At 35.1% G+C, this 21,655-nt stretch overlaps 1 protein-coding gene across 2 annotated transcripts; it reads left to right on the forward strand.

Annotated features, from left to right (window-relative positions):
* The first annotated feature begins 1,156 nt into the window (after positions 1–1,156).
* On the forward strand, positions 1,157–21,478 carry LOC127938735 (uridine-cytidine kinase-like 1). 2 transcript variants are annotated; one of them, XM_052535563.1, is made up of 15 exons: positions 1,157–1,323; positions 3,282–3,478; positions 6,095–6,201; positions 6,661–6,831; positions 8,121–8,192; positions 10,158–10,347; positions 10,660–10,721; positions 11,935–11,951; positions 14,398–14,496; positions 15,101–15,194; positions 15,425–15,487; positions 15,814–15,936; positions 18,308–18,415; positions 18,828–18,984; positions 19,638–21,478. In XM_052535563.1, the coding sequence occupies exons 1-15, from the start codon at positions 1,238–1,240 to the stop codon at positions 19,712–19,714; spliced, it is 1,623 nt and encodes a 540-aa protein (XP_052391523.1). In that variant the 5' UTR covers positions 1,157–1,237; the 3' UTR covers positions 19,715–21,478. The 2 variants fall into 2 exon arrangements, with proteins under 2 accessions (XP_052391523.1, XP_052391522.1); XM_052535562.1 differs by lacking the exon at positions 11,935–11,951 and adding an exon at positions 13,021–13,040.
* The last annotated feature ends 177 nt before the right edge of the window (positions 21,479–21,655 follow it).

Here is a 21,655-nt window from a genome sequence, read left to right on the forward strand (position 1 = left end):
GCTCAGTCATCAATAATCGACTGTCTGTCTACACCTGTAAACCATAAATGGGTATGTCCACGTGCCCTCAACTTTAATTGCTTTTTTTCCCTGCATACTAGAAACTAACATATATGTACTTATAATATATTATTACATGATAGTTTACTTGTAGTTATTTTTTTATTTTAGGCTATACTATACATTTTTGCAACCAATTATTAGTGTGATTATTTAGTTATTGAATAAGGAGCAAGGAAGGCTTTGTTTTTTCGTGTCATTTACAGGGAGATTATTCTATTTTTCTATGTCTATCTATCATACACACACACACACACACACACACACACACATTAATAAGAAATATTAAAGTTTAATTTTCCTTTAATATCCAGTAATAAAGGAGATCCCAGTAATCTCGGACAGAAGTTGTGAAATGGCTCCATTACAACAGATATCTGCTCAGGGGCCAGTGGAAGAGCTTCTTTTCCTTATGGAGGAAGGGGACAAGGAAAAGGCCCTCGACAATCTCCTGGAACAAACAGACGCTTCCAGAGTTCCCTTCATATTTCATCTTGTGTCCAGGGAAGTTATTTTTGTAGGATTTTCAAAACAAAATGGACCTAAATTGTTCTTTTTGTACATTTTCATGCAGGATTGTCATGATAAAATAGGCTTTATAATAAATTGTTAATTTTATAAAATTCAAATTGATTATTCTGTACATTTTGATTGTTACATTTAAAATTATGCTGCTGTTTGTTTGTGTGTTGTGTGTGTGTTTTATTTAAATGTTCTAGTTTCCATATAGAAAAATGTATGATGCATGTGTTCTTGTAAACATTTATTTTGAATCTTGTGATTAAAGTATATTTCATGTAAAATGCCCAGAAGGTTCAAACATTATTTTTAATATCCCAAACAGAAATTGCATAATACAATGAAACAAATAACAGTATACAACTAAATTACACGAGATAAAAAAATTTAAAATGCTAAATGTATCATGTAAAATGCATACATTATAAAATTCTTACAATTTATAATATAAAATATATCATTATAAAATGCATATATACATACATACATTATTATCATTTGTAATAAAAGCAAATTACCCCTTAAAACTGTAAAGTGGACACAACTTCTGTGGTTGTGGTTGTGAAACTGCGGGTCTGCAGCTGGATACTATGGGAGAGAGAAAGCATGACGCAAACGCACTTCCGGACATGCGTTTTAGCACGTTAGCAGCACCAACATGGCGATGACAATGAGCCAAAATGATGTTCAGGTGCAGCAGAAAGAAGGAGAGGAAGATGATCAGTCTATATCTAGATCTGACAGGTGAGTAGTTGAAGTGCCTATCGCGCTCAGCTATCGGTCGAGATCAATACGTCATCCAGTTGACAAATAAAGGGCAGTGATCAGTGGCGACAGTTCAGCGAGAGTCTAGAGTGTTTTTTTAGTGTATGTCCTTTTATTGCTCTTATTTTGGTTGGTGAATGTCTAAAGCATAGATAATGAGCAAAACAGACGCGCTCGTGTTTGTGGAGCTGCTGGCGTGGCACATCTGAAGCTCGCGTCAGAGGAAAAGGAGGCAGATGAAGAGGCGCTGAATTGCAGTTACATTTGAATGCTACTAACTTAGTTGAAATTGTCCATTTGTCAAAGAAGTAATTAAGAGTAATTGAGCATAACGTTTTAGATGTGCGTGTGAGAGCGAGCGAGATAATTTCTAGATTGTAATGTATACATCTTATGTCAAATCTTGGAATAATAAAAAAAAATTGTATGTTTTGAAAGTGTTTTATCTTCAACAAGGCTGCATTTATTTGATCAAAAATACAGTCTGTAATATTGTAAAATATTTTTACAATTTAAAATAAGTTTTCTATTTGAACATAGTTTAAAATATAATTTATTCCTGTAATGAAAAGGCTGAATTTCCAGCAGCCATTACTCCAGTCTTTAGTGTCAAAGGATCTTTCAGAAATTATTATGCTAATTTGGTGCTCAGTAATTATCAATAATTACAGGTGCACTGTTATTAATAATTAAATGTTGAAAAGCGTTTTTGCTTCTTAATATTGAGTACATTTTTAAAGATTATTATTATTTTTTTAAATCAAGTGTTCCTTGAGCAAGTATTTATTTGAAATAGTAATCTTTAGTAGCCCATTATTGTCATTTTTTAACCGTGTCCTTGCTGATAAAAGCTATTAATTTGTATCTTTTTTTATTTTATTTTTTTACTTACATAGAGTATTGAGCTTTTCCACAAAAACATTGTTGCAAAAGCTCTTTTTAATATTGATATTAATAAGAAATGTTTCCTGAGCACCAAAATCATCATTTTTGAATGATATCTGAAGAATCATGTGACACTGAAAACTGGAATAATATCTGATGAAAATTCAGCTTTTTGTCATCACAAGAAAGAAATGTATATTAAAATAGAAAATGCATATTTTCAATTGTAACAATATTTCAGGATATGACTGTTTTTACTGGATTTTATTTATCAAATAAATGCAGCCTTGATGAGCATAAGATATGTCTTTTGAAAAACGATTAAAAATCAAAATCTTTCCAAACTTAATGAGCAGTGTATATTAAGGAAAAATGCATATTTCCATGACCGGTCCACAAAAAAAAATTATCTTATTCCTTCTATTCCTTTCAAAAAATCCAAAGGATCAGCAAAATGTGTAAAACAGGTCACACTACAGATAATAGAATTTCATGTGAACCATAATCCATGTTAGCCTGGTCTGTGAGTCACAGCAAACTTCCTCCTGACCTTTTCAGCACTGCCATTGTATAATGGACTGTACTTCACGTTGATGATTCATTAGCGTCAGTGAGTGTCCAGTGTCTGTCCATGTGATGAGAGCCTTACTCAAATGAGGCTCCAGGTTTGCCTGAGCAGATGTGTGGTTTCCTGGACAGGATATGAAGAAAGGTCTTAGTCCCTCTACCACACTTACAGAAACCTTCATGTGAGCAGCTCTTTCTGAGGGCATCCTAAAGACCCAGATTCCCTCAAGCTCTCTGTGAAACAGTGTTTAATAGCAATGCTCAGGTCAGATGGGGCTGTTCATGATTTCAAAGGCATTTCTGATGGCAGTGTGGACACTCACTCATATCTTTCTCTCTGTTCATTGATAACTGATCAGTTTTTGATGACAGTTAATGGATACTTTGACATGATAAAAATATGGCTCTTAAACCAAGTAGCATTGTGTTCAATGGAACATTTCGATTTTTTGCATTGTATATATTCATTTATTTTTTTGTGGTAGTGGTGAGGATTCGCTCGATGGCCTTATGAGCCACAGATGTCCCTTGACCCCATCGCTGTCTCCACGTAAACGGACCACCAGCCAAAGCAAAACAGAGCCTCCACTTCTCAGGACGAATAAGAGGACAATCTACACTGCGGGGCGTCCACCCTGGTACAATGTTACTGGGACCACCTTTAAAGAAGCCTTTGTCATAGGTACGACAGATATGCATGTCTTCTATTTGATAATGACACATCAAGTCTTGTTATGTAAAGTGCAGTGAATTATTACATTTGATAGAATCTTACGAAAACATTGCAAAATAAGACATTTGCCAGTGGGTATAATTTAGGTTTCATATTAATACTTTATTGGACTCATAAGAGATATATAATATAAAATGGAGTATGAATTAAAAACATTTTATTTGTTCCTGTTTTCACTACAGCGGTGAGACATGAGCTATGCACTTCTGTTCAAAAGTTTGGGGTCAGAAAGATTTTATTAAAATGTTGGTAGCACTTTATTTTACAGTCCTGTTCCTCATGTACATACTATGTACTTATTATAGCAATTACAATAACTATGTAATAACTAGGTACTAACCCTGAACCTACCCCTAAACCTAACCCTACCCCATGTAGTTACCTTGTATTACCAGAACTTTCTTAGATAAATACACTATAAGTACACTATAAGTACATGTTAGTACACATACTGTAAAATAAAGTGCAACCAAAATGTTTTTGAAAGAAGTCTTTTATGATCACCAAGGCTGCAGTGAATTCATAAAAAAATATGGGAAAACCGTAATATTACTGGAATATCATTACGATTAAAAAAAGAAAAAGAAAATCTGTTTTAATATATTTTTAAAATGTAATTTTTTCCTGTGATGGCAAAGCTAAATTACTCCAGTCGTCAGTGTATCATTATCCTTCATAAATCATTCTAATCTGATGATACTAATGTGCATTTGTGAGTGACCCAAATTTTTTGAACACATCTTAAAATGAGGTTGAAATATTTTGTGAAACTTTGCGGACTGCAGACATGGAGGTTTACACTTTTGTGGTGTGTGAGAACACTGAGCTCTGAGGTCATTAGCATGCAATCCATTACTCACAAAGATCCTGTCGAACGGGCTACAATTTCACACTTGGATGTGCTCCAGTCAATTATTCTTAAAAAAAAAAAAAAAGTGTGGTGTGGCTGTCATCCCTGCTCACTCAGTCAGAGAGAAACTAATAAATCCACCCAAGTGGAATGATCTTCCCTTAACAAAGGTCAGAGGAACAGGGAGACGAGAGAGGACGTAAGAACACTGAGGTAGTTTTAAATAACTTTAGTTAGGGGAGAGCAGGGGCGAAAGTACCATTTTTCAGAAAAACTTCATTTTAAAAGATAATGTTGTATACAGAGATATATTTCTGCTGTGGCCAGTAACTCTTAACAATACCAGGTGGTATTTTGTAGAAATGTAGAAAGACTTCAGTATAATTTCACTTTGAACATAAGTTGAACATTGTTACTTTCGACCCCATCGGTTGGGACAAAAGTAACACACAGGTGGGTCAAAAGTAACACAACAATATAAGATAGATTTTTTCTGTTAGTCTTATTTTTCTTAAGTATACCTGATTGTGACCTTGTTAATAAATAACTGCAAACATATTTTGTCCTTTATCTTTGCAAAAAAATTATTAAATTATTTTCATATTTTCATTTTAAATTTAAGTTTAAGTTTCATCAGATGTCTTAAAACCTGACTGTATTTTTTTATTGTAAATTTCAATGTATTTTTATATAATAATAAAAAAATTCTACAGAATGCACAATATAAAAATTTAATCACATTAGCATAATAAAAAAAACTCTAAACATAATGTAACAGTAGACCTATTTATGTTTCCATCCAGTTGTTTTTATGCATGAATTGAAAATGTTCATTAAAACATCTGGAAACACTGCAAATTCACAGGTGGAGGTGTAAAGGCTAAGATATGGCTAAAAACTAAATATAAATGTGATGTAGCAGCTGCCCAGAGAGAGATGTTCCTCTATGTCCAGAAACTCCCTCTCAAAAACATCTGGATAAAACCAGACCTCCGCCTGTCTTTCTGACCCTCACTAAGACATATTCTTTTGGTATAATATGACATTAACATTTGTAAGAAATGATGCAAGACACAGAAATTCACAATATAGCTTGCACTGGAACAAAATAAATACTTTTTGTGACTGTAGCGGGACAAAAGTAACAACTGTTACTTTCGTCCCGACAGGAACTCCTGACATTTAAACTCGATTTAATTTAATATAAAAAAAAATTGAAAATGCAAACTTTAGGATGTGTTAAAGCACTAAATAACCTGTAGATTGATCATTACTTTGACACATGAAACAAGAAAAACAACACGACTAATAAAAAAAATTACCGCTTCAAAAATTGACTTTTTGTACTCTAAAACAGTTTTACGGACCTAACTTCCGGAAAAGATGAGGAAATCACATGATATTTCTCAGCTCCGTCAAGGATTGCATGCTGAACATGCTGTCATAGCTGGGAATGCAAATGCAGAAAGAGGCTCGGAGAAAATCGCTTTGTTACTTTCGTCCCGTGTTACTTTCGCCCCGGTTCTCCCCTAATATAACAACAAGAAGCTTTTTGTTATTCCCACTGGTTGTGTATCTTTTTTTATGTGGTGTTTTCGTTATGGCCTTTTATTTTGGAGATCTATCTGATACTTAAAACTTTAGTATCTGAAAATGTAGTGGTCCGCATAATGTCTGTTTATCGGTCATAATCAATGCACTGTTGTGTCCTGCAGGTCTTTGTGGAGGAAGTGCTTCTGGGAAAACCACCGTGGCCAATAAGATCATAGAGGCTCTTGATGTTCCTTGGGTTGTTCTGCTCTCTATGGATTCTTTCTACAAGGTACTTCACAACTGTGTTAAAGAAGACCCAGCTACAATACTTTCTTCTTTGAACTTCCTGTCCTTTTACACTGAGAAATTTCACTCCAAATCCAATGACATGTTTCATCAGTGGTGTTATTGCCCCTAGTTGCACTTGCAGACCACTGTGGCATTAAAGTGCTTTAAATGAAACTTCTTCATGTGTTATAACCATTGAAGCATTAATATAATTTGCTCTTGCCCCTGTTGGGTGTGCTGAAACCCTAAAGGATCTTCTCATCAATCCTTATTTAATTTAATGGCATATCCTCCAGCTTATTAGTGGTCTAATTAAGTGGTACAATCAGTCAATCTGTTTCTCTCTCTATGGTGGGATGTCTGCAGGAAAATATCATTAAATAGTGTGCATCACTGACAATGTAACAATGTAATCTTTACTGTTTTCTTATTTCAACTTTCTTCACTTGACATCTTGCAGGTTTTGAGTAAAGACGAGCAGGAGTTGGCAGCTAGAAACGAGTACAACTTTGATCATCCTGATGCTTTTGATTTTGAACTGTTAGTAACTGTGTTGAGAAAACTAAAAAAGGGCAAAAGCATCAAAGTGCCAGTGTATGACTTTACCAGTCACAGTCGTCGGAAGGAGTGGGTAAGCATGTGTGTGATTGTCTGGTTAGTATGCATGAATCTGTGTGTATTGCTTATTATCTTTTCTCCTCCGGAATAACACTATGTAGTTTCTGCATCCCTAGCATTACCAAACAGAATTGCAAAAATAATTCTGCAATTTAAATAAACATTGTATCACAGGGGAAATAAACCTACAAACAGTTTACCTACAGTTGCTGTATTAGGTTGGGATTTTTTTTTTGCATAGAAAAATACTTAAATTAACACTATTTTATAGTATGCTTGTTACACATTACATGTACTTATGTAGTTATAGGACTTTTGTAATAAAAGTATGTGTAATTACAGTAAATTATTCATAATTACATGCAACTAACCCTAAACCTTTTCATAATCCAGTGGTATGTATATGTTGTTAATTAAAATTACTCAATACTTAAGGCAAATGTAAAATAAAGTGTAACCTACTTTATCTTTAAATGTGATGTAGCAATGCTAATGCAATTATAGTGCATGTTCTAATAATAATCTGTAATGCTTTTTTTGCCATATGATTAATTAAATAGACTGTTACACAATATTACAGAAGAATATTAATATCAGATTGCCATGTAATATAATTCAGAAATGACAAACTTTACTGTGAATTAATGTTAATTTAGATTAAATTACTGACTAATATACAGGTATGTCTTTATAGATTTAATTTTACTCCAAAATCAAACACACTTTATGATTCCTCAGGAGCTGCTTTGCTTTTTATCTTCCTAAAAGTTAAGGTGCATGAGGTTTTTCTCTGTACGTACATGGGCTGTAATGTTAATGAGTGATAAAGTGAGATCTCTGGCTCTGTAGGGTATACAGAGCACTTGTGCTGCTGATCAATACTGAATGAGTGGCCATTGATGGGAGGCCTCATGGTAGTGCATTAATGTCTTAATGGGATCATGACACCATCAGCGTTCCCCTCATTCTGAAGCAGGGGAGCATGGAGGAAATGCATCACCGCACACTTCCACAGTTTCTCTCTACACTGCCTCAGTTTATTGACATCATATCTGAAGTTGAATTTTTTTAAGCATTTTTCTGGCCATTTTCTGTACCTTATTTTTGTGTAATTTGATCAGTTAAGGTATAAACCAGAGTTTTTTTTGTTTGTTAATAAAATTCATTATATCTTATAATTAATTCACTGATTATTTCATTATATTATATATGATAAGGTTAGATTAGATTATAACATAACATTTTTTATATGTATTTTCTCCCTGGTCCTTTAATATTCTCTGTTTATGTTCCTCTGTGCAGAAAACAGTTTATGGGGCCAACGTTGTGATATTTGAGGGAATCTTGGCTTTTGCCAACAAGGAGCTTTTAAAGGTAAGCCTCTTATTAAATGTGTCATACTGGACATTATATAAAAGTCTCAGCTATCACTTTAACTGTGGTTTGTGATATCACTAAGGGCTTTTAGTAAAAGATAGAAAAGAGAGGAAAAATAATGAAAAGATTCATAGCATGAAAAATGGAACAGAAGAGCATCATGGGAGTCATAAAGCAGAGAGGGAAAAATGGGGGTATAAAAGATAAGGTCAAATGAAAAGAAAGATAGCTGTGTAATGAAAAAAAAAGAGAGTTTTATATTCCCACAGATTAGTTATGGATACTCAATGACAATAAAACAAGAGGTACAGTCTGCTTATTTTTTCATTTGAATTAGGGGTGAAATGATCCTGGAAATTTCTCAGTCTGGTGTCTCTGCTACTGAGTAATGGATCTCATTCCCACAACCCGACTGGGAAGATGAGATGCCCTGTCTATACTGTCTCCGTCTATCTCTGCAGCTCTGCAGACCTACATATACATGAAAACCCATTAATGGTCAGCTAGATAAAGAGTTCTAGTTGTCTCTTCTATCATTTAAGGCAGTGGTTCCCAATCCTGGTCCTGGAGATCCCCCAACACTGCACATTTTTGGTATCTCTCTTATCTGACAGATTTGAGGTCTTAGAGTGTAATGAGCTGATGAGTTGAATCCGGTGTGTTTGAATAGGCAGACATCTAAAATGTTCAGTGTTAGGGGTTTCTTCAAGGACCAGGATTGGGAACAGCTAGCTGCATCTCTGGATGAAGAATAGCTATATAATATCTTGTTCCTACTGAAACTCCTCAAGAACTTTGTCCTCCCATTATGTTCATTTCCTCCTGCATCCTGTTGTTTTCCTCAAACAATGAAGGTGACTGATTCTTCTGTCTCTCTAATGGTGAAGAGCGATCACAGGAAGTGAATAGGCGGTGTTAATCTACGCCTGCGTTGATGGTTCCCATTGCCAGGTTTCGATTCTTCCTTGCACGTGGTGTCCGGAAATCTATACAAATTAAAATGGGAGTTATTGTGTACGCATCGGCAAAGCAGTTCATCCTGACGTGATTTATGAGCACCGTGCAGCAGACGCGCCGCAGAACGAATGAGACTCAACAAACGCTAGACGTCATTCGGCTAATGAATGGATCAGGGTTTTCAGTTAAACTCTTTCTCATCGCAGGCCTTTGTGAATACAGTGACAGCTCACCTCCATTTTCATTTGAGAGATGTTCAGGAAGGAAGGATGAGCAATGACTTCCTGTCCTTTTGAAACTTGATATACACTTGACCTTTCACTCCATTCATGTACACTTCTTGCACGCCTTATAAGTTATGCCTTGTCGTGTTGGCAGGGCTGCTGGAACTGCTGTTTAAGGGTGTTGGATTGTTTATCGTTACCTTGAAATTTAATGCCTTTGCCATATCATGTCGGCTCACTGAATGATATCCATTTTTAGTGTCAGTGTCAGCACCAGCGGTACATCTTGGCTAGTTGGCGTCACGCTGCACTACATTGCTTTGATTGATCCTGACTTTCCCCTTTGCTGAGCAGCTTTTATAAAATTTCTTATCCATTCGCTCCATTGCAAGATCTCACACGTGTTTTCAGTAACAGGAACCATCGAGAAGGGGTGGTAGTGAACAGATTGTGTCTGCCTTGCAAGATTTTTTCACTTTGGAGTAGAAAACAATGAGGGTCATTAATCAATGGTAAATGCATCTGTATAAGTTGTAGGGTTTTTTGTTTTTTTTTTGTTTTTTTTCTCTACAAAAAAAGTCTTAGTTAAACAGCCAATACACTGTTTAAAAGTTTAGGTCTGGTTATTTTAAATAGAAATCTACAAATGTATTTTCCGTCACTTTTAAACAGTCGAATACATCCTTAGCTAAATATAAGCTGGAAGATGGAAGCTTTGTCTATAACACATTGTCAGTTTCTTGATGTTTGCGTTGTATTACTGTTTCTGTGTGTCCTTCAGCTCCTAGACATGAAGGTATTTGTAGACACAGACTCTGACATCCGGCTAGTCAGGCGACTAAAAAGGGACATCACGGACAGAGGGCGTGACATTGTGGGCGTCATTAAACAGTACAACAAATTTGTCAAGCCAGCGTTCGAGCAGTACATCGAACCCACTGTGCAGGTTGCAGATATTGTGGTCCCAAGAGGTATGTGAAGCTGGAAAATGTTAAAACTGCCAAATATTTTTTTAAGATGTCATAGACTATTAAGCATTTTTTACCCGACTGCCTGGTCTTTGATATTGGCTAGGCAACATTTATATTCAGAAATTTCATAAAAAGGTGATTTAAAAATGTTTCACCTTGTATAAATATCGAACTGAAAGAGGACATTCAGTTAGCATTTGATGCTAATAATTACTGTGAAACCTTCCTAGTTTGTTCAGAACACAAAATTATGGGAATTTGTACTAGTGAAAGTATAATGGAGATTATAAAAGTTCCCTGGTTGTTCCTCAGGTGGAGAAAACTTTGTAGCCTTGGATCTGATTGTTCAGCATGTTCACAGTCAGCTGGAAAAGGTATGTAATAAAATGGCTCCTCATTCTCATCTGTTGGACACTGAGTGATAATGATTATTTGGTCTGTGCATAAAGAAGTGCTGAGAATGGCCAACATGCATGTTGTTATCCCTGCTAGATGGTCCACATGCTTCTAATACACACAAATATTGCATGCGTGTGCATATGAAGCCCATGCCACGGTATAAGCAAAGTTTGCTCATGGTATAAGTATAGTTTGCCCTCTGGTGGTCATACTGTACCTGTGACACAAGATATTTTGTTCGAAATAATCCATTGGTTAAAAAATGAGAAGGCGGGGCCAGTAATCTTGGTCTTCATTTTACAGTCCATCTTCGCCTTTATAGTATTATAAAAATTAATTTGCAAATGTAATTTCTGGCACAATTTTCATAACAAATGATGACATTAGGAATTGATTGGATCTTGAAAAAATTGGGCATTTCATACCATAATATTGCTCAGCCATAATATTGTGAATTTGCTAGATCAGTGACTAAATAGCCTTTTGCTTGTTGGTTATCCACTCTTTTCTTTGGAAAAGCATGCTCTACTGATTCAGAAAATATGCTGAGAAACCAGGAGACAAGCAAATTTGTAGACAGTTTTAAACTTATCTTGCTTTTAGGTGCCTACCAAGGTAATTATTAGAAAGATGTTAGCACTAATGAACGTTTGCGGAGTGATGTTCGCATGCATATATTGATGACAGATGCATTACATAGAAAGGCTTTAGAGCCTTTAGAGAAGAATTTATTTCATTAAAGAATCACCCTTTTGCAAAAAAAAACAAAACCTGGTGTAACCTCAAGGCAATTTAAAGTAAGTACAATGGAAAATGTTATAATGTGGTATAAATGTTTTATCTAATCAACCCTGTGATTCCACAGAAATATAGTAACACTTATAAAGATTAAATCAGCCTTTTTAGTGTTGAAATAGAAGCATAAATGTATATTGTGTAAATCTGCAAGAATGTGATCGTATCAGGTTAAATATAGACTTTAAGAGTAGCTGATAGTGCCATGAAATATTTCCCAGTATACCATGGAGAGGGTGAGGGCTGACTGTTTGGAATGGCTTTTCAGAGTGAATATCTCATTTCATGAGTTTGTCTTTTTTTTTATTTTCTTTTTTTTTTTCTTCTCCTCCCTGTGCGTGTTTGTAATGAAACACTTGCTAAACCCTCAACCGATTGCTCTAACCATCCCAGCGTGAAATCACAGTGAGGTATGGCTGCTTTTCCCATCATTCCCTTCCATCTCTCTTTTTCATACATTCTTTAAACCGGTGCTTCATCTCTCCTTTCTTTTCCTTAAACCTGCAGAGATGCAAATGGAGACAAAAGGAAAAGCTTAGCTCTGGCTATGCGCTATGCTAAACAAATTAAACGTTTAGCGTGGTTGAGGCTGCAGTATAAATGAATACCACATTAAAATCTCACTGGTCCAAAATCATGGCTATAATAGAAACAGCTAATACACTACCATTCAAATGCATTAACTTGATGAAAAATACAGTAAAAGAGTAATTATATGAAATATTATAATATTATAGTAATAATTATGAAATATTCTTAATATAATAATAATAATATTATTCATGTGATGGCAAATTAAAATTTTTTACATTATTCCAGTCTTCAGTGTCACATGATCCATCCGAAATCATTCTAATACAATGATTTGGTGTTCAATAAAGTTTTTTTTATTATCATTATTAATTTTGGGAGCAGTTTGGTGCTTTGATCAATTTAATGTTTCCTTGCTGAATAAAAGTGTTAATTTCTTTGAACGGTAGTGCTTGTTTTGATTTTTGCTTTCATATTTTGGCTAAATGATCTATAAAAAATGTTTAAGTGGAGACTGTATGCTAAGGACCTGAGTGAGTTGCACACAATTTATTTAAAGACAAAGAATATCATTCTAAAGAATCTTTATAAAAACCATAGCTGGGCTGTGTACCTTTTGTGTCCACCTCCACGATGTTCTTATGATGCTGTTGCTAACTCAGGAATGGGCCTATTTCAGTGGTTTTGCTCTTCAGATACAGTGCAGCCAGTGAAACCCAGTGATAATGCATATGGTCTCAGTACTGAGACGTCTGTTGTCATTTGATCATTTTATTCAGACACAGTTGAAAAACCACTGACATACTTCCCACACCTGCGCTCATCTTGGCTGTGATGTGCCCGTCTCTTCTGTATAGACTTTAATCAAGTCGTGTTCTCTTCTCCCTCTCTCTCTTTTCTCTGTCTCGTCATCATTGTCTCCCAATGAACATTTATTCCCTTCTTCAGAGGAAACTCCGCTGGGATATGTGAGGATAAATTCTTGCATCCTCTCGCCTTTCTTTTCTCTGTTGTTTTCTTCATTTTATTTTATTTAGTTTGTTCTCTTGGATCCATCCTCTGCAATATAGTTCCTCATTTGATGAACACATGTTCTGCTCTTTTAGTACTTTATATATATATATATATATATATATATATATATATATATATATATATATATATTCACACTATCAGTCCATCACAGTGTCCTAACCAGCATTGACTGAAAAGCGACATTGTGGCATTGCCTAGGTAGAAGTCTAATTGGTCTAATCTAATTGGTTTTTCTGAATGGGATTGTGGGCTGAAGTTTGCTGAAACTGGCAGCCACAATGGAGAAAATTTAGCAGCTACATATAATAAATGTCTCAAATCAGTCATCAATGTGGGTTGCTGTACACTGTAAAGGGCAGTGGTGGCTCTCTCCTTGATAAGATTTTCACATAAAATAATGTAAAATTAAAATAATGTAATTAAACAGAATTCAGTCCAATACCATCTTACTGGTTTTAAAGTGTCCCTATCATGCCATTTTTTTAGGGTTCCTACTATTGTTTTGGGAGTGTCCTGCAATTTAGCAAATCGTTACATTCACACAGCTAAATTAAACACAGCATGAAAGGCAATATTGGAAATGGCAAAATAGGGACACTTTAATATCACAGTATTTCACTGTTTAAAGAAATGGTTTACTCCAATATTGAAACTGTCATTTACTCTATCTCAAGTATGATGTCTTTTCTTTCTTTCGTGATATACAAAAAGAGGTTTTTACGATGTTATAATAACAGCGTGCAAATCCTGCCTTTTTTGTGATCTGTGAAAGAAAGAAAGGCATATGTGTCTTGAACGAAACAAGTGAGTAAATGGTCACAGTTGTACTGCTTCTTTAATGCCTGTGCATCAGATATTTGGTTGCAAAACCCTTACTTCTGTCTTCTAATTTGAAGGCCCGTTCACACCAAGTCTGATGGTTCACAATGATGATGTACATAGAAACCTGCGATATTAACAGGTTGTCAACACATAACCCAAGTCAATATCTTATTGGTCAGTGAGGTTTCTTTTTGGGGTGAAAGTGATTTATTCATGTCAAATATGCAATTGTTTTATTTCTAAAATGCATCCATAATTGAAAACTTGAAGTGAATGGGCCTTGACTTTACCTTGACCTATTTCCATAACATTTCAAACTCACATCAGCTCTTCAACACCTTATTCGCTCTGGGAAAAAAAAGTCAAATATTGTTATATTTGTCAATTTTCCATTAACAAAAAGTGTGGTTTCTTTTTTTTGTGTGCACCTTGTGGAATGTTTATGTCTCATATCCATGTGCTCTATAGATCAGCCTTGGCATCTGCCCATCAGGGTCAACCTCTACCTGAGACCCTGAGTGTCATGGAGAGCACCCCACAGGTCAGAGGAATGCACACTATTATCAGGTATTATCAGAACCTTATCATCACACTATTAAACAAACTTCTTATAAGATTCATTTGTTGTGAATTGTACTGCTTTAGCGCTGCATGCTTCATTTTACATGGACCTAATAGACATAACATAATAGAAAGACGTATGGGCATTTTTTTTACAGTTTGTATCAGAACATCAGCAAACTGCTAGCTCGCAGCTCAGATAATGCAGTAATTTCAATAACACCGTTATAGACTCATTAAAATCGGTCTGGATATAAAGTTTAGGTACAAACTCCGGAATCATAACAATTGTACCCTGCACAATATACACCTTGTGTTACTCCAGGGTAGATTTACTTTGTCACATATAAATGAAGAACAGAATTTATCAGCTAAATGATTGATTGTGCATTAAAATGAGTTTGGCTTCGGCAAGCCAGCAACAGCTTGAATTGTGTTTGTACGTTTCGGGCCACTGATTTGTAATTGGGTAATTAAAATAAAATAGGGATTGTTTTTTCACTTTATCTAAACTCTCAGACCCGTGCTTCCTGTATATAGTATCATAATTTCTTCCAAAACACACATCATCTAGATTGTGTATTACTGCCTGTGTCCCCTGTGCCCCCAGGAATAAAGAAACCAGTCGGGATGAATTTATTTTCTATTCAAAGAGATTAATGAGGCTTCTTATAGAGCACGCCCTGTCCTTCCTGCCTCTGAAGGTGAGTGGACCGCCATTAATGACCAACTACGAACTTTAAACTTGATGTTATGAGCTCTGGATATTGGTTATAATACAGTGATACATTCGAGTCTCAGGAAGCGCCCCAATGGACAAATTACATTTTTATGGTGTGAAGTGAAGCAAGTCTTCATTCAAGATTAAAGCACTTTTTTAATTTTAGTTAAAAAAGAATCGATCACTGAATCTTATTTCGTCTTTTCTCTTTAGCCGGTGTCTGTTGAAACTCCTCAAGGAACTGTATATGAAGGGAAGAGGCTGAGCGGGAAAAGGGTTTGTTTATTTGGGAGATTAAAATTTTTTTTTTTTTATTGCTCGGTCAAATAAGTTATCTTGGGTATTAATTTGTCAAATCATTTGGTTTTTATGGAAGCCTGTTTTCGCCACAGAAAAAAAATAATCATAAATAAAAGTAACTGGAAACTTTTATTTCAGTTTAGACTTTTTCCTCTCAATTCTGCATTTGTATTTCACAAGTCAGAGTTTATATCACCCTATTCAGACTTGGAAAAAAAAATAATTCAATGACAGAAACACGTTTCCATAGGTATTGCTATTATCTGTATGGAAGGACTTTATACCTGTGCTTTGTTTACTAGATCACTGGTGTGTCCATTTTACGGGCAGGAGAGACCATGGAACAGGCCTTGATGGCTGTTTGTAAGGACATTCGACTCGGAAAGATCCTCATTCAGACCAATCATGACACAGGAGAGCCTGAGGTATCACATCGTCACCCATCCAACTGACAGACACATCCTTAAACAAGCTCTGATTGAAAAGTTGTCTGTGTTATCATGTGTCCTTGCGTTCTCAGCCTTGGTGAGATGGCACGGATGATTTACTCATAGCCTACTAGTCAGGTCATGGTCTGTTTCACTGCTGTGCTTAGTCAGATTTGATATCTATGCCTCTTCTCACCTGACATAGAACATGTTTCGTAATGTACATGATAAACTCAACTAGAGTTGTTCCGATTCCGATACTAGTATCGGAAATATCTCCGATACCACAACAAATTCTGGCATCGGCATCGGCGAGTACATGAACCCATATACCGATCCGATACCATTTTCTTAAAAAAGACCTAGTTATGACCGCAAGCTTTGCCTAACCGCTGCACGGTTCTTCTTCGCTGCTCAAAATGCATTGAAAACACAGGAAGTTGTGCTGTGTTGCCACAAGCAACCCCTGTTTAGAGCAGCGAAGAAGAAATGAAAACGCGTTAGCAGCCCTTATCTATATATGACTGGATCACTCATCACATTCTAAACTGCCAAAAGACAGTGAAGCCGCTTCTATATTATAGATCAGTGGTTAGCAGTATGTCTCTGTAGTACCGGTAGTTACAGACTCTCAAGTATATTCAGTACCGGCAGCTGCGTTCAGTCGCTTCCGTGTAAGTCAAAACGCAGGGCTCCAGACAGTAGCCGAATATATACTAGTGTCTGTGAATATTAAACTGCAAAATACTATTTAAATATTACTCCCGCAAAATCTACATCTCTGTGGGTGACTGGCACAGATGCGCGAGAGCTCGCTGTTTTGTAGTCTCTGCTGTGTGTCATGAGGACACGAACGCATAAACCGTCACTTCATGAGAATTTACCGTTTCATTTGAGAATACTGTCATATCATAAACACAGACACTCAAAGATCTTCATGGCAGCCCATTAAAATAAATGTTTGGTTTACATGAGTAAATTGACAATATATAAAGCTACTGTTGTAGCCTACAGTAATAATAATACATCTCTATAATAATAATAATTATGCCTAGATGGTTGCTTGTTTTTTACTTGTTTTTTACTTGTTAGAGATTATCTGATTAATAGATCTTTTTTTATATTCCTAGACTTATTTGTTGCAGTTTTTTTATACAGTTATATTGTAAAACTTAAATACCTTTTTTAGTTTGCGGTGTTAGATTTTTGGCTGCATTTGAAGTTCTTTTTTGCATAAGAAAATAAATAATACTGTCAAATTCATGTTAGATAATAAAAATACTGTAATAAATACAGTAGTTCACCATGTATTTGTTCATGTTTTATTGAGGGATCTGTCTGAAGCACACCATAAAAAAATTCTAGCAATTTACACAGGGCTAGTAGTATATACAGCTGTATATACAGATATACACCCAGGTATCGGATCAGTACTCGGTATCGGCCGATACCCTGAGCCCAGGTATCGGAATCGGTATCGGGAAGAGAAAAAGGGTATCGGAACATCTCTAAACTCAACCGCTCTGTGCTGCTGGATGTCAGTTTGCAGGTATTTTTTGTAAGAGTGTTGTGTAGCGCTCGCTCCAGCTGTATGTTCACTTTGCATTAAGAGCAGTCTTGTACTTCTTATAACCAGTGTTATTTTAGTATTATTTATATACTATTCTACAATTTATTAATATTTTGAATTTGATTTTTATTTTCATATTTACATTTTTAGGAATTTATAAATATAATATAAAATGTTAGTTTTTTAGTATTTTTTTATAGTATGTTTATAGTTTTTTTTTTAGTCATTTGTTTCAGAAAAAAAAAATAACACTGTTTATGGCTTGAATTTTTTTTTTTATTGCTATTCCTGAAATATTTGCACAGAATCAATGCCGTTAGTTTGATTCATTTTATTTACAGAAATTAGACTGTCTGTTTCAGTGAAATGGTTCAGACCTGAACCACAAATATTATTTCAGTATTGTTTGCATCACTAAAAATATTCCTGGAGGTCTCTGCATTTTACTTTAAAATTACTGTAAAATGTTTGTAAGAAACGGTTCGGTTTATTTATTTGCTTTATGGTGATCTATTAAAGCATAGAAATTAAAATAATTGCACAATAATTTTTCTACGCACATTTAGAAGAAAAAAAAATGCTTGTTGGTTTGTATAGATAGATACAGTAGATATGCTCTATATATATCACTGATCCTCGATACTGTAGTGTTTTCAATGAGCATTTCTTTGATTCCAAAGCTTCTTAGATGTCCTTATTTAATTGCTTTAGAAGTTTCATGTTTTCCATACATTAATGCCACAAAAATCATTGCTTAGTCTATAAATTTGTCTTATTACGGTCTAATTTCTTCCTCAGCTCCATTACCTTCGTCTTCCCAAGGACCTTAGTGAGGATTATGTTATCCTGATGGACAGCACTGTGTCAACAGGAGCGGCAGCTCTCATGGCTGTCAGAGTCTTACTTGTAAGTCACCTTAGCAGATAGGTCATATTGATTTCTTTTTAAGAAAGTTTCCCAAATGTGCACAGATATGCTATATTTTTATGTTTCGTGGGCATTGTGGAGTATTTTGGCTCTTTTTAAGATGTGTAAAATAAATATCAACATCTTATTATCCTGAATCTGTAAAGGAATTGATAGGAGATGTGAGCTCTAGAACTGATGTTGTTATATTATTCATTTATTCCAAAAATGTGTCATTGCATTACAGACACCATTTTAATTTGGCGATATAGATTGTTTTATTGTTTTACATCTATTTATTGTGTACTTTTTGTTTTTATTTAGTTTGTTGTTTTTCCAGACCTTGATATCCCCATTAGTTAGTGCTCAGTATAGTTTAAATCAGGGTGATTCACGAACTCATCTGTTCCAGGATCATGATGTCCAGGAGGATAAGATCTTCCTGATCTCTCTCCTCATGGCGGAGATGGACGTTCACTCAGTGGCCTACGCCTTTCCCAAAGTGCGCATCATCACCACTGCTGTTGACAAGAATGTCAACGATGAGTTTCACATCATTCCAGGGATTGGTGAGAGCAGTCTGATTAAATAGTTCATACAAAAAAGAAAATGAACTCAACCTCAGACCATCCAAGATGTAGGTGATTTGGAGAAATTCTGCATTACATCACTTGCTCACAAAAGGGTCCTCTGTAGTGAATGGGTGACGTCAAAATGAGTGTTCAAACAGCCGATAAAAACATCACAATAATCCAAAAATCCCTTAAAAAGTTAATCCCCTGTTGTCCTTCATATGAAAATCCACTGGACATATTTCTGGAAAACTTTTCATTTGTTTTCATGTGTAAACGTGCATATTTCTCTACTGACTCAGAGATGTAAAAAACAACACTATGAATAAAGGAACAGTATTTTAGCCTGAAGCAATGGTATGAAATTAAATCTGATGAACTGGAGTCATGTGGATTAAATGTGGATTATTGTAATGTTTTTAACAAATGTTGAAGAACATCATTCTGGCCGCACCCATTCACTGCAGAGGATCCATTGGTGAGCAAATGATGTAATGCAAAATTTCTCCAACTCTGTTTCAATGAAGAAACAAACTCTTGCATGGCCTGAGTGTGAGTTTCAGCAAATTTTCAGTTTTGGGTGAACTGTTCCTTTAACAAAAATGAAGAAGTAAAAAACGGGATATATTGTAATTGCAATTGTTTTGCAGGTAATTTTGGAGACCGTTATTTTGGGACTGATGCTCCTTCAGACTGGTATGAAAGTGATGATGGGATGGACTACTGAATTTCCTCAAGACCTGTATGTGAGCAATTGTATCTGCACGCTTCAGAGAAGGGAACTTTTAAGCACATAATCTCATATGATTGTGGACCCATAGCCCAGCCCTATATAAGCCTTAGCCGCAGGACTGCGTTCTACACGTAAGTTGATTCTCAATACAGGTTAAAGCAATAATGGACCCCTAAACATGAGAGATTACTACTCAATAGCTTTCCTTGCAGTGCCCACATGACCATCACAATTTAAGAATTTTTCATTATTACTTGAACTTAGAAATGATAAGAGTGGAAAAATATGGGCAAACCTTAGTTTCTTAATGGGAGTGTTTGAAATGGTATGCTACAAAACTACCTTGTACTGTTTTTCAGTAGTATGAGTAGACAGTATATACTGTGTAGAATACAGTATATTGTATGTAATTGATTGCAAACACCGCTCATACTTGGTGTTTGTTAACTGGTTTCATGTTGTCTTGACTTATCTTTCATTGGTATAGCATATATAGCATACATGTGCATTTGAAACGCTTGGCCAAACTGACATTTCATAGTAAGTGAGCAAAACATGCCTGCTTCAATTTAACCTGCCTTTAATGTTGCTGCTTTGCTAAAAATCTGCGTAAATGTTACTACCTTGAATAGTAGCCCAAGCACAAATAGATATAATTTTTTGCTGCAATTCCGCTCATAAACAGTATATCTGTTGTTTAATTTATGTTAACATTGTTGTTTTGCCCCCCTAATTGATTGGTGTCTTGAAGGCGATACTGATGTGAAGTGCCAATCAATATATCAGTCTACTTGATAGTGTTTGTGTGTGTGTGTAAAAATGTGGGCAATTCATGAAATATTGAAAAGGGACTTTTTAATAGAAATTTAAATTAAGTCCAAAGGAATAATTTTCCTCTCATCATTGGTTTTAGTATTTAGTACTACAGTGCCAATGAGAGGGGGGGGGGGGAATCAGGTTTACAGTTTTCTGTTACATACTTGAATTTTAAATTGTAGATAATGTATATTTATTTTTCATTGGTTTATTTCCCATACCTGATTGATGAGAGGCAACAACAAATTGATTTGCAATGACAGAAGTTGAGAAATAATTAGTGAAGAACATATTGGGAGTCTTTTAGCAGAAATTAAACCAAAAGAAAGTAAAGCATGTGCTTCTCCTGAACAATTTTACTTATGTCATCTAACGTTTCCCCCCCACCCCCCAATTAACCTGATCCAACTAACAGTGCCAAAATGCACATACAGTAAACCAAGATGCACTTAAATTTATGTAAGCAAACAGTTTAATCACTTAAAGCGGAGTGTTGCACATTATTTCCGTGGCATTAAGCATTTGTCTGTTTGGTCCCACTTGACATTGTAATAATTTAAAATTATAAAAAATGATGTCTTTATGTCTTACTTTTCTTTGTATGTTTGTTTTATAATTGGACCTGCCATTTGGTTTGTTTAAATTTTGTTTTGTATAGTGAATTTATGGCTTGGTTATGTGTCATTCTAAATCAAATCTCAGTAATGGACTTAAGAATTAACTATATTGGCAGCATTTATTATAAGGGTAAAATATTTATCTTATTTAAGTTTCTCAATCCACAGATGTGTACTGTAATTATTTTGTTGTATAAGTCTGATTTCCCTGGGTTATCTGTTTGCGAGCTTCAAACTGACCTCCAGTATTGTAAGCCATTCCACTTCTGTTGGAACATTTTTTTTCTGTATGTGTAAATAGCGCAATTAAAATTTTTGTGCCTAAGTTTGTCTTCTTTTTTGTTTTGTTTTCTGTAAGTGTAACAAGTGTATATCCTTTCAGTTTTATTAGTCTTAACCATAGGGTCTTAACCAAAAATAAATTCCAGGTTGTTTAAAAAATCCTAATTTAAGAGGGTTTTAAACTGTGTTTAAAATCAGCACCAAAAAAAAAAAAAACTTT

The sequence above is a fragment of the Carassius gibelio genome, chromosome A20 (assembly GCF_023724105.1).
Source record: "Carassius gibelio isolate Cgi1373 ecotype wild population from Czech Republic chromosome A20, carGib1.2-hapl.c, whole genome shotgun sequence".
In the NCBI taxonomy this organism is placed as follows: domain Eukaryota; kingdom Metazoa; phylum Chordata; class Actinopteri; order Cypriniformes; family Cyprinidae; genus Carassius; species Carassius gibelio.

What these genes read in the sequence shown, in the direction of transcription:
- LOC127938735 (XM_052535562.1), top strand. Translation starts at nt 1,238, where the DNA reads ATGGCGATGACAATGAGCCAAAATGATGTTCAGGTGCAGCAGAAAGAA. An exon ending in TCTATATCTAGATCTGACAG is followed by an intron (nt 1,324 to 3,281) that starts GTGAGTAGTTGA and finishes TTTTTGTGGTAG; the next exon opens with TGGTGAGGATTCGCTCGATG. An exon ending in TGGCTGTCAGAGTCTTACTT is followed by an intron (nt 18,416 to 18,827) that starts GTAAGTCACCTT and finishes CATCTGTTCCAG; the next exon opens with GATCATGATGTCCAGGAGGA.